The following is a 22,588-nucleotide window of genomic DNA, read 5'->3' as shown; positions in this document are numbered from 1 at the left end:
GGCCGTGTGTCTCCTGTAGCTTACAAAGAGTTGCAAGTCAGGCTGTTACACAACCTAGCACTCGGCCTGGCACACGGGGGTGTGGCTTAGCTGTGTGACCCAAGTCAGTGAGTTACATGGGCACGAACACGGGCTGTGAGACAATCGTGAAACACCCCAAACCCGGCCTGGACGTTATGGCCGAATATGGAGGCGTCACATGAGAGTGCTTTAATAAAAGCTTAGTAAGTCAAAATCATTCAGATTATTACCTTTATTTAAATCGTGAAATCTTTATTCCATTAATTATTTGAAAACAGTTCTTTTACGTAGAAGCTAAAACATCATTAATTCATATAACGATAATTTAACAGTTTAAAATCCCAAAATATTTAAAAAAAAAATAGTTCAAGTCTAAAGACATAATGATAATCCCAAAATTTAATATTTAGAATAAATCAGATAAAATAAATGTTACTCAAAATCCATAAAGTGTCCAACAGTGGTCACCATCGAGCCCTTCGTCGCGCCGATCCATCTACTACTGAGGATTACCTGACAGATAAAATAAATAAACGGGTGAGTTTTCGCAAATTCAGTGTGTACATCCCTCATCCCAAACAGCATGCATACAAACAGATAACAGGATACAGATTTCGGCTTTAGCCATGCAGATGCATACAGATCAGATTAGATGTTAGAAATCAAGAATCATAAATCATGCCCACCAACCCTGCACACCATCTCCGTCCAACCCAGCACATCATGTGGGGATAAAATCGACCCACCCAGCCATACACACCAAGTATGGGGATATAATCGACCCGTCTAGCCCTATACACCAAGTGGTACCGAAATACAATACATGCAGATAAGTGCATCATCGCTGCCAGATAACAGGCTAATAGCCTTTCAGACTTCCTTCTCTTCATAACAACCCCACCCCCAATGCAATGCGTCATACATATCATGGTATGCTTATATATAGATAACAGATCAGATCTATCACATGGCAGAACAGATATACGTGCTTATAATCACATACTTGCATACATAACAGTAATCAGTCAGAGTATGGGGTCTATGTAACACTTATCCCCCCTATAAACAGGCCATAGTCGACTTAGGCGTCCCGTGCAACCTTACAGAACATTTCAGACAAATTGGGCTCACATGCCCGTGTGCCCTTCCCGTGTGGCCTCACACGCACGTGTGTCCCACAGGGCTTAACTTGGCTTTGCCCGTGTGGATCACATGTCCTGGCCCAAGACCCACACGCTCGTGTGGTTCACCCGTGTGACCCACACGCCCTTGTGGCCTACACGGCCCAAATGGTCGAGCTTGTGCCTCGCACACGGCCTCGCTAGTCTCACACGCCAGTGTCCATCGCGGCCGTGTGGCACGTACATGGCCTAGTTCGTCTGTCACACACTAGTGTCTCGCACCGCAGGCTACCACTCTGGCGGACCACACGCCCGTGTGGCATCGACAGTAAGCTTTTCGGCTTTCTTTGAAGCTTATTTTCTATGCAATCGGAGTACACACCTGGTTCATTTTCATTGCTAATCCAACCACGAGCAGTCCAAAGCCTAGGATTGACAATACCAAGCCCAAAATCAGTTACTTAAATCGTTTTACCTAAGTATGAACAAATTTCGAAACGCGAGATCTACTTACCTTCAACGAAGAATGGTATTTCCTCATTTGCTAAGAACTCGATTACTGATCTACTGAGCTTTGATTAATCCCTAAATAGCAACCAAAGTCACTCTTAACAATCTCCAACAGAAAACACTTAACTTAATTTAAACGCTACTTACCGAGTTGGCAGAACCGCTTGAACACGCTTAAACTTATCGAAAAAGAAAAGCAAAACGAAAGAGAAGGGAAAGGAAGCAGAGAATTTTTGGCACAAGGGAAATTGGGAAAAAAAAGAAAAACAGCAGAGAAAGCAACTGTTGACAGAAAAAAGGAAAAGAAGAAAACCTTAGGTTTCCCTTAAGCCCACAACTCAGAATTTACTAAAGCCAATCGCTTACTGGAACTTGCAGCAAAAATAATCCCATCGCTACTACAGGGAATCGAACCCCTGACCCTAAGCATAATCCCTTGCCACTTAACCACTAGACCAACAGGCCCATTCTGTTAAGTCTTTACCAACAACTCCTTAAAAGCCCACTGATCTCAAGTCAGGCTTTCTTCACTAAAAATTAAAATAACCAAAAATAACTCGAAACACAGATTCAGACACTTCCAAGCCCAACACTTACAAAAGCCGAAATTATAGAAATTTAAGGCGTTACAGGTTGTATGTCCCTATTTCGAATGTCCACACGGTCTGGCCACATGACCGTGTGACCCCTGCAGCTTAAAAATTTTTATTTTTTTCTTGAAAAATTCTATATGTTTTCGATTTAGTCCCAACTTGTTTCTAACGTGTTTTTAGGGTTTCAGGGGCTCGTATAAGGGACAATATGTATGCTAATGATTGACTTTGCTATGGCTGATGTTATGATATTAAATGTTTAATTTTTTTGGATAGTTTTGAAGTGTAATCTCCAGTAATGCTTTGTAGCCCTATTTCGGTGACAGATACGGGTTAATGGTGTTACATTTATTGGTATCCGAGCTATGATTTAGTCGATTCTCGGACTGAACGTAGCGTGTGCGTGTGTCTAGATATACATGCTATTGTGTAACTTGTGATAGCGTGATAACTCCCGACCGTTTTGAAACTTGTTTTACTTATAGCAATGACATCCAACCGAGCTGACTCTGATGAAGTTGAGAGTAACGCTCAAGCCTCTGTTCACGAAGTGGTGTCGAGCGATACAAGGCCAGTATTTGAAAGTCGGGAAGGAGAGGCTAAGGAAGCATTCTTCCAGATGATGAGTGAATGGTTCACCGAGTTTGTACGTACGAACCCAACTGCTCAACAACCTCTACCCCTCCTGTTCCCTAACCAGTCCCTGTTATTCCTCAAGGTTTAGAACTTTTACAAGTTAATAAGCCACTTATTACTAAGATTCATAAGTACGGGGTTGAAGAATTCAGAGCCACTACTGAGGATGATCTTGAGAGAGCAAATTTTTTGTTAGAAAACACTATTAGGGTTTTTTGACAAACTATCTTGTTCACTGGCCAAATGTGTTAAGTGTGCAGTGTCTTTGTTAAAAGACTAAGCCTACCATTAGTGGAATACATTGATTTCAGTTGTGCTGAGAGAAGTTATAAGTTGCAAATTCTTCCAAATCGAGTTTCGAAAAAAATACATAAGTTAGTGATTCCTTGATCAAAAGCGTAAAGAATTTCTCAAATTAAACAGGGCCGAATGTCAATGTCTGAGTACGAAAGAGAGTTTGTCAGATTGATCAAATATGCTTGAGAATGTATTCCAACCGAGGTCACTAAGTGTAAACGATTTGAGGAAGGGTTAAACGAAGATATGAAACTTCTTTTTAGAATTCTTGAGCTAAAAAAATTTGTTGTACTTATTGATTTAGCTCATAAAGCCGCGGAGCTTAGCAAAGAAAAAGGGAAGGCTGATTTTGAATTTAGAGAGTCAAGAAAGAGATCATCAGGAAATTCATATTAGTCGTCATTGAAGAAATCGAGAGAACATTATAACCATGCAATTACTTCAGTGGGATATCCTGATAGAGACAGAGGCAAACAACATGTAGGTTCAAAGATGCAAGCTATGTCTATAGCGAGTGTAGGCAGCGTTAAAAATAATAAGCCTGATTATCAACGGTGTGGACATCAACATTTTGGTGAGTGCAGGGTGAAAGATGGTGCGTGTTTCAAATGTGGTTTGTGTAAGCATTTTATTTGGGATTGCCCAAAAATATCTGAGAAAGAAAAAGTTCAGAATGTTCGACCCTGCAACATTGCCACGAGGGGTAGACCACTTCGTAATCCTAGAAATGTGAGTGTTAACCGTGGTGGAACATTTTATTTAAGATCTGAAGCACGAGTACTAGCTAGGGCTTATGCTATCCGTGTACTAGAGGAAGCTTCTGCGCTAGATGTTATTACTGGTACTTTTTCTATCTTTGACACTAACGTTACTACTTTGATTGATCCGGGATCAACCCATTCGTATGTATGAACGAATCTAGTGTCAAGTAAGAATTTACCTGTTGAGTCCACTGAATTTGTGGTTAAAGTGTCAAACCCCCTAGGTAATTATGTGTTAGTTGATAAGGTTTGCAAGAACTGTCATTTGATGACTCGGGGATACAATTTTCTGGCTAATTTGATGCTACTGCCATTTGATAAGTTTGATGTGATTTTGGTCATGGATTGGCTGACTTTGCACGATGCTATTGTGAACTGTAGACGAAAGTTTATTGTATTAAAATGCCAGAATGATGAGACGCTTCTGATTGAATAAGATAGTTTGAGTGGGTTGCCTATTATTATTTCGGCTATGTCAGCGTAGAGATATGTGAGAAAATGTTGTGACGCTTAGTTGCATATGTAATGGATTCTAAAATGTCTAAGTTGAAACTTGAATCAGTGTCTATGGTTTGTGAGTATCCTGGTGTGTTTCCAGAGGAATTACCCAGATTACCTCCGATCAGAGAGGTTGAGTTTGCTATTGAATTAGTACTAGGAACATCACCGATATCAGCAGCACCTTATAGAATGGCTCCTACTGAGTTGAAAGAGTTGAAAGCATAATTGCAAGAATTAACAGATAGGGATTTTGCTCGACCCAATTTTTCACCTTATAGTGCACCGGTTCTGTTCATTAAGAAAAAGAACGGGCCAATGAAATTGTGTATTGACTACTGCCAGCTCAATAAAGTTGCGGTATAGAATAAATATCCATTGCTGCAAATTGATAATCTGTTTGACCATTTAAAAGGTGCAATAGTATTCTCGGAGATTGATATTCATTCTAGCTAATATTAATTACGAGTTAAAGATTCAGATGTGCCAAAAACTGCATTTAGGACCAGGTATGGACATTATGAATTTCTTGTGATGCAGTTTGGTTTAACTAATGCACTAGAACAGAATTTTTAGGCCATATTTAGACAGATTCGTTATGGTATTCATTGACAATATTCTGACTTATTCACGAGATGAGGTTGAGCATGCCGAGCATTTGAGAATTGTGTTACAAACCCTGCGTGATAAGAAATTGTTTGCCAAATTTAGCAAATGTGAATTTTGTCCTTGAGAAGTCAGTTTTCTAGGACATATTGTATCGGCTGAAGGCATGAGAGTTGATCCGAGTAAAATTTCAGCAGTTGTTGACTGGAAACCTTCGAGAAACATATCCGAAGTTAGAAGTTTTCTGGGATTAGCCGATTATTATAGAAGATTTGTCAAAGGGCTTTTGATGATTACAACATTGATGATGAGACTTTTGCAAAAAAATGTGAAGTTTGAATGGTCTAAGAAATATCAGCAAAGTTTCAATCAGTTGAAAATGTTGTTAACTGGGGCATGAGTACTAGTTCACCTTGAATTGAGTAAAGAATTTGTTATATTCAGTGACGCATCTTTAAATGGTTTAGGCTGTATTTTGATGCATGAAGGCAAAGTGATAGCTTATGCTTTTAAACAGTTAAAGCTGCACGAAAAAAATTATCTGACACATGATTTAGAATTGTAGCTATTGTGTTTGCGTTGAAAATTTGGCAACATCATTTGTACAGTGGTAAGTGTCATATATTTATCGATTGTAAGAGTTTGAAGTATTTAATGTCATAGAAAGATTTGAATCTGAGATAACGTAGGTGGCTTGAGCTATTGAAAGACTATGATTTGATTATTGATTATTATCCGGGTAAAGCGAATGTACTTGTTGATGCTCTGAGTAGAAAGTCTTTATTTGCTTTGTGAGCGATGAGTAAGCAACTGATATTGTCTGATGATGGTTCAATTTTAGCAGAGTTGGAAGCTAGATAGATGTTTTTACAATAGATTTGTAAGACTCAGAAGTGTGATGACGTGTTGCTAGCTAAAATTTAAAGAAATTCGAAGATTTAAGCTTCAAATGGCTTGGAAATAGTGGTAGGACTTGTTTGGAATAAAAGTGAAAGTTGAAAATGATTAAGAAGGGAGTAACGTGAAGATGGAGAGAAAAATTGTATGATTTCTCTTTATCCTTCCACAATTTTCTTTTAAAATATCTAATTATTTTATTAATAAAAATAAAATATAATTAATTATTACAACTATCAAAGTTTTACAAATTTGTCCCTAATCATGATTATGTCTCTTAAAAATCTTATTTATTCATTTACCATTTTACCCTCTATCTTTTCCAGATTACCATATATGAGTCATTTTCTATTTTGGTAAAATTTCATCCTAGTCCTTCCGCCTTTACCATCAATTCCATAGATCCTATCCTAACTTTTAGCTTCTTACTTTGCGACAATAATTTCTATTCTTCTACAATTGAGTTAATGGCCTAAATTAAGTTTTCTCATCTAGAAAGCATTTTTCTAATCCCTATCAAATTTCACTATTTTTACATTAACACTCAATTTTTCTATTTCTTTCAATTAAAAAATTATCTAATATTTTCTAACCCGGCATAACACTGTACCCAACTTTAAGGCCTAACGTAGATGTTACAAAAAAAGTTTACACCGTTACATATATTTAATGGACAACATCGCAATACCATTACCACATTATCAAGAACAATCTTCACATCAAGTGCAATCTCATTTAATAGTCCCAACTTTTCAAGCTTACAAACTTTTAGGAAAGTCACATTCGACCCACTCCTTAGGCTTACCAAACCTAAATAAGGTCATATTCAATCCACACCTTAAATCGAGTCTAAGATTGATTCTACAAATAAGTCATCATGAGATAAGAGCCCACTCTAGGCTTCCCTATCTATAAATTCTCCCTTTCGAAAATGGGAGGAGCAAGAAAAGAAAAATATATTAAAACTTTTCTCTAGCATATTCCAATCTTTCCTCAGTTACCAAATCAAGCAGTTCTTCACACCCCCTACTGTGGGAACAACCATTAGTTATGTCTCTCTGTACTTCATAAAGAATGAATTGCCCTTGTTGCATTGTGCAAGACCTTGTATAACGATTGACATCATTTGTAGAAATCCAAGGAAAAGTTATGTTTCAACCCTTTAAAGGCTATAGTTACTAGAAGCAAAAAGGTTAGAGCGCTCATCATAACCAACACCAAAACATGTCTAGCGAATGAAGCTAGAACAACATGGTGGGGACCTACCACCCCTCTTACCCATAACTTTAATAGTGGTGTGGAAAACCTGCCCATTTTATATCTTTTAACCTCTAACAAACCACTAAAAAAAAGAATATTGTTGTGATCTTGAACAGGAAGGTGACATCCGGCCAATAGTACAACAATATTAAGAGCTATAAGCATAATTGAGTTTATTTGGTCTCAACTCTATGAATATGTTCAAGAAGAGAATCTAAGGAGCATGGAGTAACTTAAGGAAAAAGATCTATATTAAGACCAAAGGCAAATATTCCTGATGTCACACACAGTTTCTATTAGGTCCAAAAATTTAGAAATAATTGAGGGATTAAATTGAAAAAAGGCAAAATTTGACGACCTTTATTAAAAAGTCTGGAGGAGAAAGTAACCAATTTAGGATTTGGTTAAAATCTAAGGTCAGTTTGGTTGGATTTAAACCATCTAACTTGTAAGTGGGAAACATAATGGTTGTCAAAGGATGGATTTTACACGGTTGGAGACTGTGCGAGAAGGGCTATAAATAGCTGAGAGATGACTTCTGGGCGAGGGTTCATCTCAATTCTGCTTTATTTATTTTCATTCATCTTCTTTGTTGCTCCGAATTCGTGATGGTTACGGGAAGCTCTACATAAAGTAGAAGTTAAGAGGCCTAAGTCAGAAAATAAAGAATCCAGTAAGTTGGTAAGGTCTTGAATCCTTTTGTATATGTAAGATTAAGAAAGTAAAGTCAAGGATTCCCAGAAACCTTTCTAAGGATTTTGTATGTTTTTGGGAAACTGAAGCGTTAATTGAAGATGTTGAGTTAATTTATGGTCTTGACTGTGACGCTTAGCTGCCAAGAGAATGGAAGCTCTAGTGTTCAGAAAAGCTAAGCGGATGAGGTGAAAAAGCATCAAGTGAGTTTCTGATTTATAAATAGCATGAATGTGGTAGTGATACATGTGACAGTTGGTGTGTTCCATGTTACTATGTTTACATGATTATATGTCTATGCTTGCATGTGAATAATGTACATATGGCAAGAAACGTCGAAGCGTTAGTCAAAGTTAAGAATGGGAACAAGAGGTGATTCTGTTAGATACTGCCATACGGTATTGCTGAGTGCACCCGTGATGTGAGAAGCTTCGGGCCTTGCGAAAAGGACACTATAGTGTTCGAACACCAAAGTTAAAAAATGGTGAAATGAAGGAATGGATGGAATACAATGGGAAAGGTGAACAAAAAGATCATGGCTAGGCAATGGGTCCAATTGGAGGCTATACGCCAAAAATGAGTAAGGCTATTACTGAAAGACACTATGACATCATAATAAAGATAAGTACGACCATAGCTAAAAGATGCTATGACATTATGATAGAAATGAGTAATACCAGAGTTGAAAAACACTATGGCATCATATGACAGAGCGCCAAAATGGTAAAAAAGAATTAAGACCATAATTGAAAGACGCTATGACATTCTTTGGTAGTCCATTGAGATAGTAAATGTAGGTTATATTGTGTAAGGCCAGAGCTGAAAGAAGTTATGACATTATAGATAGTCTGTCAGGACATTAAACACAATAATTATGAGGTGTAAGACTATAGTACGACTATGACAACCAAGGGAGTTTACAAGATATTAAACATGGGGTATATTGTGTAAGACTATAGCTTGACTATGGTATTATGCGAGGTCTGTCAGGACACTAAACATGGGGTAGTTCGCCCAGACATTGAACATGAGACCCTAATACGTAAGACGATAGTTTTGATGTGGCAACATAAAGTAGTTTGTTGGGACAATAAAAATGGATGGTCAATCAGGATGGCAAGGGTGGAACATTTTGCAAACAAGGAGAAATGAACTACATGCACTTGTGATGGTTAATCAATGGGATGAACAAATTCACCAATAAATAGGGAACGAAGTGAAAATGAGAAATGGTTGTTGGAATAGTAGTTGTAAAAATCAGTAGGGCATATGGATGGTAACCAGTAGGAAGTAGTCACAAGAGTTGATGTCCTAGTGGAGCATAGTGTACAGGTAAACGAAGGATAGATAATGCGGGAACCACAAATAAAAATCCACCAATAAGAGCTGCCAAAGAATGCTTAGTTAAATTCAGTTTGTTAAAGGTTGAGTATGGCACAATGTTTAGTTCACAAGGAAAAGAGAGTTAAATAGAACCCATTAATTGAGAAAATTATACTAGAGGACAAATATGTTTGTCAAGACTATTCCTATTAAAGGGGGAAACCATTTAGAAAGTACTAGACAAATGGTTTGTTGTCTAAGAAACCAAAATAGTGGGAATTTGTGAATGCAGATGAACACTCTGAAGATAGCCTGTCGGGTATTGAAAGCTAAAGAGGTCCACATCTAAAGGACATGACACTGTTTTAGCATAGAATCTCAAATATGGTAGATTACGAGGAAATAATCCAGCCGCTATTCATCCCAAGTAGGACTTGATATGCTAGGGGACGAGAAATCTCAATAGTTATCATAAACTATGGGATGAAAGCAAGTCCTTCAAGACTAAGGTAAAAGAAAGAGTCCACCATGTAACACCCCTAACCTATATCTGTTGCCAGAACAGGGTCACGGAGCATTACCAGAGTTTACAAATCAATTACAGAAAATTTATGTCATTTACTATTCATATTCGAAATCAATCATATTGTCCCTTAATTGAGTCTTCAAAGCCCAAAATACATGTTAGAATCAAATCGGGACTAAACCGAAAACTCATAAAATTTTTCGTTAAATTTTAATATTTTTCTTAGGAGCAGGGTTCATACGGCCAAGACACACGCTCGTGTGTGTCTCAGCCTATGTGACCAATTCTAAGCATTTTGTTTCTCAATTTTTAAGATGTAGGGGACACACAGCCAAACCACACGCCTGTAAGTATGGTTGTGTGTCACACACGGTTGAAACACACGCCTGTGTGCCTACTCATGTGGACAAAATAAGGCCATTTCCAAGCTTTATTTCTCACCCAAATTTAGCCTTGTACCTACATTAATACTTGCATACATATACCAACCAATTCAAGATGTTAAAACCAAGCCAACATTAGCATCATAATTGATATATCATCACATGTATTTAAACTTACAATATTAGCATCATAATTGATATATCATCACATGTATTTAAACTTACCTTTTGAAAGACATATATGTTTACCATAATTCAATCTAACCATACCAAACACATATTTATTAACCATATTATAACTTCAAGTATATATTCACAAAATATACCATTACTAGTCATCCCAATGGCTAGATTACAAACAACTATTTACATGCCAACATTGGAAAAGTTAGCCTATACATGCCATTATACCAAAATAAGTTTCCTATTTATACCAAAACGTGCTGAAGGATAGTGTGATGATGCTCCAATCAATTCCAACCTTTAAGAGCTTTCAAGCACTATAAAACAGAGAAACAAAACGAGTAAGCTTTTCAAATGCTTAGTAAGTTTGTATAATAAGAATTTAACTTACCAATCATGTACATTCAAAATAAATATACAAACATGCATCCAAATCATTATGGCCATTTTCCTAAACATATATGATCTCAAGAAACTTGTTAGTCATGTATATCATGTAAACATCAAAAATCAAAGATGAGCTCATCATGTAATAACTTTCATAAACACGTGCTTTTCATATCATAATTCCATATAACATGTGTATTTCTATAATCAATCATCTTAAGTTCAATTCAACCATGTCAAAACTATTCCCGTTGAATTTATTTGAAAAATCGATGGATACACATGTTGTACACTCAAAGTGTACAAAACTGTAAACCGTCAACTCATATTCAGGGGTACCCAATTAGGCACATAATCAGGAAGCACTCTCTCGAGCCATATAATAGGATGCTTATGTGAGCCATGTAACAGGAAGTTTATCCGGGATAAATCAAGAAACTCATAAGAGTTTAGAATAGGAAGCTCATTGAGCTTAACAGGTAACCCCAAAGAATTATTATCAGGGACTTTCGGATATCCATATAATAGGATGTTCAAGCGAGCCATGTTAGGAAGCTCACAAAGAACCTATATCAGGGCGTTCATAAAGAGCTGCGTTTGTGTCCGCAATATATGCAGGACCACAACCGATCATATAACAGGACGCTCACAAAGAGTTGCGGTAGTTTGCAACACATGCAGGATCATTAACGATCAGGATGCTCGTAGGTGTGTCTGCAACATATGCTAGATCACAACCAATCGGGAAACTTGTATCCAATGAACTTCATTTATTCCAACAGGACTTATCATTTATTGGGCATTATCGAATATGTATTATATATGACAACTACATAATTCTCATACACAACATTCAATTCAAGCATCTAAATGTACAAAATTAGTTACACAAACTTACCTCGCCACTTGTTCGTATACGGAAATCTACTAATCTGACACTTTTTCTTTTCTTAGATCTAACATCGTATTTGAGTTATCCAGATCTATATAAATGAATTTAACATCAATTTAATCCATTTCATATTCAATTTAATTCAATTCACATCCTAGGAAAAATTACCATTTTGCCCCTATACTTTTCATAAATGATGATTTTGTCCTTAGGCTCGAAAAATGAAATTCATGCAATTTAATCCTTATTCCAAGCCTAAATTATTTTTACATATAACATTTACAGCACATATATTTCATAAAAATCAGAAATTTTCCATGAATTTTACATCTTTACAATTGAGTCCCTAAAACACAATTTCATGAAAATTCACTTTACAAAAGTTGTTTATCTATCAACAACCTTTCATTTTCTACCATAAATTTCAAATTTTCATCATATTCATCCATGACAAAATTTCAATACTTTAATATCTTTTCAAATTAATCCCAAAATAGATAGATTAGGTTATTCCGATCTAAAAAATATAAAAATACTAAAAACGGGACATGATTAATTACCTAATTAAGCTTGCTTGATTTTATTTCTCTTTCCTAGGGTTTCCATAGAAAAATTGGGGAAGATGATGAAATAAGATGATATTAGGCTATTATCATCTTTATTTATTCCAAATTCTGATTTAGTCATTTTCTTTTCTAAATTTCCATGGATGAATCATCAAAATATCTACTAACTTTTATTAATGTCTAATTACCATATAAGGACTTTAAATTTTGAATTCCATAGCTATTTGATACTTATAGCTACTAGAACTCAACTTTTTCATTTTATGCAATTTGGTCCTTTCTATAATTAAACATGAAATCGATAAAAATTTTTTATCAAAATTTTCATACGTCTTTCCTATCATGATGCAGACCATACAATATTATAAAATAAATTTTCTTTCCAACTCGAATTTGTGGTCTCAAAACCATTATTTCAATTTTACTGAAAACGGGCTGTTACAACTCTCCCCCTTAAGGAATTTTCGTCCTCGAAAATCTTACCAGTAAAGATGTTTAGATATTGCTTTCTCATGGCATCCTTCAGTTCCCAGGTAGCTTCTTCGATCCCATTTCATTTCCAAAGAACGTTTACTAAAGCTACCTTTTTATTTCTTAATTTTTTCGTCTCATGTGCTAAAATTTTAATCTGTTCTTCACTGTAAGTCATGTCAGGCTGAATCTCAACTTCTGTTGGAGAAATAATATATGAAGGATCTGATTGATATCGTCCCAGCATAAACACATGAAAAACATGATGGATTTTGTCAAGCTCTGGTGGTAATGCCAATTTGTATGCAACAGGTCCTATTCTTTCAATAATCTCATATGGTCCAATAAACCGTGGGCTCAGTTTTCCTTTACGACAAAACTGAAGAACTATCTTCCAAGGTGATACTTTTAAGAATACCTTGTCTTCGACTTGAAATTCTATTTCTTTTTGTTTAATATCGGCATAAGACTTTTGACGATCAGATGTTGCTTTCAAGCTATTACGTATCACTTTCACCTTTTCTCCAGTTTCACAGATCAAATCAACTCCGTGTATCTTATATTTATGACCAGATAGAGCCTCGTATGGTGCCATTTTAATACTTGACTGATAGCTATCATTGTATGAAAATTCAACTGAAGGCAAATATTTTTCCCAGTTACCTTCGAATTCTATCACACAACACCGATGCATATCTTCTAATATTTGTATCACACGTTAGGATTATCCATCAGTGTGGGGATGGAATGCAGTACTGAAATGTAACTATGTACCCAGAGCTTCTTGCAACTTATTCCAAAATCGAGATGTAAACCGAGGATCTCTGTTTGAAATAATAGAGACCGGTACTCCATGTAGTCTAACAATCTCATAAACATATAACTATGCTAATCTATCTAGAGAGAAATCCATACGTACTGGAATAAAATGTGCAGACTTTGTTAGACGGTCAACGATGACTCAAATGGTATTTTTCTTTTTCGAAGATAAGGGTAACCCTGATACAAAGTCCATAGTAACTCTTTCCCATTTCCATTCCGGTATTGTAACTGGCTGTAATAATCCCAAAGGTACCTGGTGTTCAGCTTTAACTTGTTGACATATCAAACACTTAGATACAAATTCAGAAATATCACTTTTCATTCCCGACCACCAGTATATCTTTTTCAAATCATTGTACATTTTGTTACTCCCCGGATGAACAGACATAACACCATTGTGAGTTTCGTACAATATCTTCTGTACAAGTTCTAAATTCTTCGGTACACATATTCTGCCTCTGAATAACAGACAACCATCAGATCCAATTTGAAATTCTGAATCGAAATTTGTTCACATTGTACCCGTTTAGCTTGTAATTCATCATCACTTTTTTGAGCTTCACAGATTTGTTGCAAGAATATTGGTTTAGTTTTTAACTCAGCTATGTATTTAAACTTACCTTTTGAAAGACATATATGTTTACCATAATTCAATCTAACTATACCAAACACATATATATTAACCATATTATAAATTCAAGTATATATTCACTAAATATACCATTACTAGCCATTCCAATGGCTAGATTACAAACAACTATTTACATGCCAACATTGGAAAAGTTAGCCTATACATGCCATTATACCAAAATAAGTTTGCTATTTATACCAAAACGTGCTGAAGGATAGTGTGATGATGCTTCGATCGATTCCAACCATTACAAGCTTTCAAGCACTATAAAATAGAGAAAAAAATGAGTAAGCATTTCAAATGCTTAGTAAGTTTGTATAATAAGAATTTAACTTACCAATCATGTACATTCAAAATAAATATACAAACATGCATCCAAATCATTATGGCCATTTGTCTAAACACATATGATTTCAAGAAACTTGTTAGTCATGTATATCATGTAAACATAAAAAATCAAAGATGAGCTCATCATGTAATAACTTTCATAAACATGTGCTTTTCATATCATAATTCCATATAACATGTGTATTTCTATAATCAATCATCTTAAGTTCAAACCATGTCAAAACTATTCCCGTTGAATTTATTTGAAATATCAATGGATACACATGTAGTACACTCAAAGTGTACAAAACTGTACACCGTCAACTCATATTCAGGGGCACCCAATTAGGGCATATAATCAGGAAGCACTCTCTCGAACCATATAACAGGATGCTCATATGAGCCATGTAACAAGAAGCTTATCCGGGCTAAATCAGGAAACTCATAAGAGTTTAGAATAGGAAGCTCGTTGAACTTAATAGGTAACCTCGAAGAGTTATTATCAGGGAGCTCCGGATAGCCATATAACAAGATGTTCAAGTGAGCCATGTCAAGAAGCTCAAAAAAGAGCCTATATCAAGATGTTCATAAAGAGCTGCGTTTGTGTCCGCAATATATGCAGGATCACAATTGATCATATAACATGACGCTCACAAAGAACTGCGATAGTCCGCAACACATGTAGGATCACTACAGATCAGGATGCTCGCAGAAACCATGTAACGGGAAGCTCGAGAGGGCTTATATCAGGATGCTTGTAAGAGCTATGGTGTGTCTGCAACATATGCTAGATCACAACTAATCAGGAAACTTGTATCCAATGAACTTCATTTTTTCCTACGAGACTTATCATTTATTTGGCATTATCGGATATGTATTCAATTTTCATATGTATGAAAACTACATAATTCTCATACACAACATTCAATTCAAGCATATAAATGTACAAAATTAGTTACATGAACTCACCTCGTCACTTGTTTGTATACGGAAATCTACTAATTCGACACTTTTTCTTTTCCTGGATCTAACTTCGTATTTGAGTTATCCGGATCTATATAAAATGAATTTAATGCCAATTTAATCCATTTCATTTTCAATTTAATTCAATTCACTTCCTAGGAAAAATTACCATTTTGCCCTTATACTTTTCATAAATGACGATTTCATTCCTAGGCTCGGAAAATAAAATTCATGCAATTTAATCCTTATTCCAAGCCTAACTGATTTTTACATATAACATTTACAGACATATATTTCATAAAAATAAAAAATTTTCCATGAATTTTATATCTTTACAATTTAGTCCCTAAAACACAATTTCATGAAAATTCACTTTACAAAAGTTGTTTATCTATCAACAACCTTTCATTTTCTACCATAAATTTCAAATTTTCAGCATATTCATCCATGGAAAAATTTCAAGACTTTAATATCTTATCAAATCGATCCCCAAAATAAATAGATTAGGTTATTCCGATCTCAAAAATATAAAAATTACTAAAAACAGGACATGATTACTTACCTAATTAAGCTTGCTTGATTTTCTTTCTCTTTCCTAGGGTTTCCATAGAAAATTTGGGGAAGATGATGAAATAAGATGATATCAGGCTATTATCATCTTTATTTATTCCAAATTCCAATTTAGTGTTTTCTTTTTCTAAATTTCCATGGATGAAGCATCAAAAATATCTACTAACTTTTATTAATGGTCTAATTATCATAAAAGGACCTCAAATTTTGAATTTCATAGCTATTTGATACTTATAGCTACAAGAACTCAACTTTTGCATTTTATGCAATTTGGTCCTTTCTATAATTAAACAAGAAATCGGTAAAATTTTCTTATGAAAATTTTCAAATGTCTTTCCTATCATATGCAGAACATGTAATAATATTAAAATAAATTTTCTTTCTAACTCGAATTTGTGGTCCCAAAACCACTGTTCCGATTTTACTAAAAACAAGCTGTTACACGCCATGGATTGAACAGATTTGGATTGACCGCCAAAGGGGAGATACCCAATGACCAGTAGAAGGGTAGACCGTAGGACTACCTTATAAGAATATGTTGAAAAGAAGGTTTCCACCCTGAGAATAAATAGAGAGACGAATACAAGTAAATGAAGGACAGAGTCCGCAGAAATGGCAAGATGTTTGAGAAACCTTCAAGATTGATTATAGTGTTTGGATTTCAACATTCTGACCATCACGTAATCTCATATTACAATCATCCTGTAATATAGGATGTCATCTTATTACGATCCATTCCTTAAGTAATCTTAGGTTACGGGCGTAATCTTAACTTTTGGATCAATTTGCCCTTTGTTTTATTATTCTAATCAATTAAGACTCTTTTTGTAAATAAATTTTAAGACTAATTAAAAAATATTTTTTTCTTAATAGTGAACCAATAGATATATACATTATAGTTATAATAATTATATTTTATTTAATAATTTATTTAATAATATATTAATTATGGTTATAACCATAATTATGGTTGGTGTTACAATCACTTTTCATGAATTATTATAGTTATGGTTTATAAATTTATTTCAACACAATATATTTACTTATTAATATATAAATTGTAATAAGAAGTAATAATTGTAATAATTTATCATAATTTTATGGAAACTGAGACTAAAAAATATTAAAAGAATTAAACTTGTTAAAAAAAAAAACAAATTCTATAACAAGGACAATTGAGTAAAATGTGCTTCTAAACAATCTCACATTCCGTTAATCAAACATCTGATACATCCCAGTCAAATGAACCGAATATGATAATTTCACATTTCACTTGTAATATTAAATTCTTGTAATTCTATTACAGAATATAATCTAGGATTTGACGAACCAAATGCCTCCTAAAAATTTACAAATACAATAATAAATAATACACATATAATAAATTAAAACTAAAATTAGAATCAACTCAAACTATTCATGAATGGTAAGACTTAAATTTGAATTATCCTTAAATAAAAAGGAATCAAAGTAGTTAGAAAGATGACTTAATTTCATTTCTATAGGTATATATGTTATACATTCTTATATGAAACTAGTTATCTGATTACCATCAACCAAATTGTCTAATTATCCAAAACAAAGAAAAAATCTTGCTATCTGATTACTTATTGATACATCAGCATAAATTAGTGACTTCATCATAACCTTGGCTGGCTCCTGTTCCGAAGAAACATGATTGAATACTATAAATTGGTTTTTGATTTGGTCACAAATACAATATGTTGAAAAATGGACCACCAGCTGCTGGGGCATTGTCACATTCTGATCACTATTATTATAATTTATATAAGCTGAGAACATATAGTATGATGATGTTATTTGCCTGGTGGTATGGCGTGAAACATGCACTCATTATGTCACTGCATGTGCATGTGTTTTTCCCTTTATTGTCTCTTATCCATACACATTATTATCATTGCAATTTCTCCCTCTCATCCCCCCTCCTTAAAATTCTCAGCCTTTTCGACAATCAAATCATTCAATTTGTGTATAAGCTTATTAACATTTGATTACTTGTAAATGAATAATTATTGTTCCATAATATTGATGTGCACATAAAGAGGAGGGGAGAGGAAGAAAAGAAAAGCAAAAGGGCTTCTTATGTTTGGTGCCTAGAAATAATCTATTATGTGTTTTTTTTCATTATTAGATTGAATGATAAAGAATTTAATATTTTTAAGAAAAATTTGAGCTTAAATTTTAATAAATAAAAAATTTAATTTTTTAGGATTTATAATTACTCTTACTAATAATATTATTTTCAGAGTTTGAATATGAATTCTTTCTTTAAAAATATAATATGACTTATCATTTCACGAAAATTTTATCTCAATTAAATTCTTCCATTTTAATTTGCTATTAAAGTTTATATTATGGGTACCTACTGCCTGCCAAAAATTTTATTTTAAAAAAATAGATATTTTCTATATTTATATAAAAATGAAATTTAATTTATCTGGAATATAATTTTTTTTTGGTAATATATATTCATATAAAAGTTCAGTTTAATTATATGTCTACCTGAAGATTTATAACCTGGCACTGCAATGTTACCAGTTTGGTGCAAGAAGGGGAACACAATTCAGAGGTGGCCAGTTCGCCACTGTTTTTTTTTTTTTTTTTTGTAATTTGTACATAATAAATACTGCATGGATTGGAAGCTCCACCTGGTATTAATTACATCTTTCATTAATATGGGAAATGCATAACATTATGAGGTAATAATCCTTCCTTTACATTCAATTATATAAGTACCAGATTTCTATCTTCTGCAATTGCATAAAGTCCCACTTCTCTTGGTAAAATGTAGGTACAGATACAGATAGATAGTAGCTATGCAGTGCGCCACTAAGCTAATGAAGTTCAATCTTGAAAACCCATTAACCAACTTTAATACTATCCCTTCCCTCTTCTTGCTTGAATCCGATCATATGCCCACACTCAAAGCTACAGATGATGTTTGTTTCAGAGAAGAAGCTATTTGTTTAATCTCACAGGTAAAGTAAATGACCAACACTCACTCACTTTGTTTATTTCATTTGTGATCTCAGTTTAGTTTTTGTTTCAGTTTTCTTGCAAATTCCACCCCTTTATATCGTATCTTGCTGTTAATTATCTCGACCGGTTCTTATCAAGCCAACCCATGCCGGTAACGTCTTCTTAGCTTCGTTCTTTGCTATTAGTTAAAACACCATTTATTCAGTTCACAGAGCTGTAACTTTGACGCTGCAGCAAAATAAGAAATGGGTTCTTCGACTTATTGCAATCTCTTGCGTCTCTTTGGCTGCCAAGATGAACAGAACAGACTTCTCTCTCGCCGACTTTCAGGTAAAAATTTGTAACATGGCCAGCAACCTAAGACCGGTTTTAGGTTGATGTGTTTTATTTGGCATTAATGTAGGGCGATGGAGGTTTCATGTTTGATGCACGAACAATAGAGAGGATGGAATATTTAATATTGGGAGCACTAAAATGGCGGATGCGTTCAATTACTCCTTTCTCTTTCATCTCCTTTTTCATTCCATTTTTGAAGCTCAAAGACCCTGCATTAAGGCAAGCCATCAAAGCCCGAGCTGTTGAAATCATCTTCAAAGCTCAAACTGTAACAAAGCTTTTAGAGTTCAAGCCATCGATAATTGCAGCGTCGGCACTTCTCTTTGCCTCCCATGAACTGTTCCCATTGCAATTCCCCTGCTATCACAAAGCAATTTCCAGCTGTTTATATGTACATAAGGTACTTGAGAACATTGCAGTAGAATAAAGTGCAAGTATTATATTTTAATGTTTCGGTATATGTACAGGAAAACCTGTTAAAATGCTACAAATGGATGCAAAAGATAGGGAAGGAGAGAGAAGAAGGGTCAATGATGGACATGGCTTCCAGCTGGGACACGGCAGTCAATGTGCTTGACCAGCAATTTTCATGTTCAGAAAGTGGAAATGGAAGCGCCATTACTACTGCAGCTCCGGGTGTAAGAAGGGAGAGAGAGATGAAGAGAAGGAAAATGAATGGTTACCCCAACAATGAAACGGCCCACCTGTCTCAGGTCCAGCACTGTTGATGATGGTGATACACCATATGAGTAAGCATTTAATCAATGAATGGCCCATTTGTGAGAGTGACCCCTTAGCTATGAAACAAACATCTTTCCTTTATAGTTTTTGTTTGTTCAAGGTATCATCAACACAGAGACAAATTCACTTCATAGCTATTTCAAGTGTAGGGTTGGATTTTTCTTTTGTTTGTGTGTTGGGTGTAAATGTGGTTGTCTCTTAGTTTTCGGAGAATATATAGTAATAGTGACAATACTAAAAATACAACAATAATCACAATAATATATATATATATATATGCATGTTAATGTTTTTCATCTTTACATTATTTTAATAAAACAAACCACCAATGCTTAATAATAATAATAATAATAATAATAATATGATGTTAGGAGCATACTATAAGCTGGTCTAAATTGGTTCTGTGTGATGTGGTAAATTTTGTTCAATATTAGTGACATGCAATGGGTGGACTTAGAACATATTAAAAGTTATTGAATAATATTACACGAAAATGATAGGTTTGTTTTATTATTTTCAGTGTTAATAGATCAATGATTGATACTCACCCTTTTATTTAACAATTTTATATATTCACTCTATCTAATACAAAGTAACATTTATTTTGTAAAGCTAATTATATTTTTTCCAAAAAAATAATAATAAAATCACTTTAAGCCTATAGATGGTAATGTGTTCCATCATTTTTCTTTTCGATATTTAACTTTTAATGTTATTATATTGTTACATTTTAAAAGAACAAAATAAAATATATGTCCCATAGCCATTGCAAATATATATCTTAGCCTGTGGAAGTGAAAATAGTCACATGGAATCCAAGAGAGAAAGAGAAAATGTTAAAGCCATAATGAGAAGCTTCCAATACGTGATAAATGGGATTGTTTTCAGAATTAATCGTACAAATCGGATCGGTTGAACTGATTTTATTTATTTTTAATAATTTATTTAATTGAATTAGATAAATTAAATGGTTTGTATTTATTTTTAATAATTTATTTAATTAAATTGGATAAATTAATCTGTTTGTATGTGTATTGCAACTTTAGTTTTTTTAGGTTGGGGTCTAAATGTTGTGGTAGCTACCTCTCTGTCACCTATTCGTACACATTGTTACCCTTTAAGCAATAACACCATTCACTAATCATCTTATCACCATAGCCAAAACACCTCGCTGCTGCCTTAGCTTTCAGTTTTCAGATGAGGATTGCTCGTTGCTGCACCATTAACCACATACGAGCTTACACCATTTTTCTTTTCGGCGGCTTAACCAGTTGGGCTGAAGGATCCATGGGGACCCTCACTAGGCTTACTTAGAAACATACAAAACTTTCTAATTTGGACATTTCTTTTATCTTATGCTAAAGGTAGTCATGGATTTAGCCCAACATATGGACGGGTCCAAAGCTTCAACGTCCTACCACTAATTGTTGAATTGTTGATAAGTAGTTTCGTAAATTTGAGGGATTTGTTGAATCTGGATTCTTTTTATAAAATTTTCACTTCATTTGGAGTTTAGGATTATTTATGTTTTGATTGTTTTAGATTTGAGTTATTTAAATTTTTGAATTGGTATAATGATTTATTTGACCTCTAATTTTATATAAAAAATTATTTTAGTCATTTATTTAATTTTTGTATTTTTAACCTTTAAATTTATTTTTTGTCAAATCAGTCAAAAATGAATAGAAAAGTTAATGTTTTTAAACTTTGTTGGCGTTGCATATCGTGGATTATCACGTGAATGACACGTAAGTATTCAATTTATTTTTAAAATTTGAAAAATTTGAAAACAAATATAAAACTATTTTTAAAAACTTAAAATTATTAGAAAAATCTTGAAAAATATTTAAAAAATTAATTAAATGATGTCGCATGTATGTGATTATCTACGTATATGTCAATAAAGTTAACAAATATTAACTTTTGATTTGACAAAAAGATAAATATAAAGCCTAAAAGAATCAAAAATAAAAGACTAAAACAAATGTTTTTTATAAAATTAGGGGTAAAAAATTATTATGCCTTTTGAATTTGATTATTATGGATTGAAATAATTTTAGATTTTGGTCCATGACAGATATATATAAAAAAAAAAAAAAAAGAGGAGGAGGAATTAAGAAAGATGGGGTTATCCAAGTTTATATAAAATATACATTTGACATTTCTCCCGTTTTACTCTTAAATCACTTACTAATGCAACCTTCAAATTTGAGTAGAAAAGCTAAGGATGTTCATTGAAATGGAGTAAAATAGGAATTAAATAACTATTCGGTGGAAATAAAATAGACACATAATTTGTATGTAGTTTGGTTCACTAAATGAAATAGGTAAGTAATAATATTATTTTGTTTAGTTGGATAAAGAGTACGTATAAAATGATATTATTATCCTTTAATTAAAAATCAATTTACCTTTATGGTTATAATTTTATTCAAAATTAAATTAATTACATTTAAAAATTATATATATATATATATATATATTTATAAAAATTATTATTTTTAAATATTGTATTAATTTATTTTTATATTTATTAATAACTATATCAATAGATTAAGCTTAAAATTATTATAA

General features: G+C 33.7%; 1 protein-coding gene across 2 annotated transcripts; it reads left to right on the top strand.

The window, feature by feature from the left end:
- The first annotated feature begins 18,493 nt into the window (after positions 1-18,493).
- Positions 18,494-20,266, top strand: LOC108462945 (putative cyclin-D6-1). 2 transcript variants are annotated; one of them, XM_017762860.2, is made up of 6 exons: positions 18,494-18,657; positions 18,750-18,936; positions 19,008-19,088; positions 19,172-19,267; positions 19,341-19,673; positions 19,741-20,266. In XM_017762860.2, exons 2-6 carry the CDS (start codon positions 18,775-18,777, stop codon positions 19,999-20,001), a joined length of 933 nt encoding a protein of 310 aa, XP_017618349.1. In that variant the 5' UTR covers positions 18,494-18,657; positions 18,750-18,774; the 3' UTR covers positions 20,002-20,266. The 2 variants fall into 2 exon arrangements, with proteins under 2 accessions (XP_017618349.1, XP_052879858.1); XM_053023898.1 differs by having other exon boundaries at positions 18,645-18,936.
- Positions 20,267-22,588: the final 2,322 nt, after the last annotated feature.

Source organism: Gossypium arboreum, chromosome 13 (genome assembly GCF_025698485.1).
Source record: "Gossypium arboreum isolate Shixiya-1 chromosome 13, ASM2569848v2, whole genome shotgun sequence".
NCBI lineage: Eukaryota > Viridiplantae > Streptophyta > Magnoliopsida > Malvales > Malvaceae > Gossypium > Gossypium arboreum.
Note: the sequence above shows the minus strand (reverse complement) of the source record. Positions and strands in the feature narration are given on the sequence as shown.

Bases quoted from the DNA above. Each gene is read 5' to 3' on its own strand.
- LOC108462945 (XM_017762860.2), top strand. From the start codon at position 18,775: ATGCAGTGCGCCACTAAGCTAATGAAGTTCAATCTTGAAAACCCATTA. The intron at 18,937-19,007 runs GTAAAGTAAATG...TTTTTGTTTCAG, and splicing joins CTATTTGTTTAATCTCACAG to TTTTCTTGCAAATTCCACCC. The intron at 19,674-19,740 runs GTACTTGAGAAC...GTATATGTACAG, and splicing joins GCTGTTTATATGTACATAAG to GAAAACCTGTTAAAATGCTA.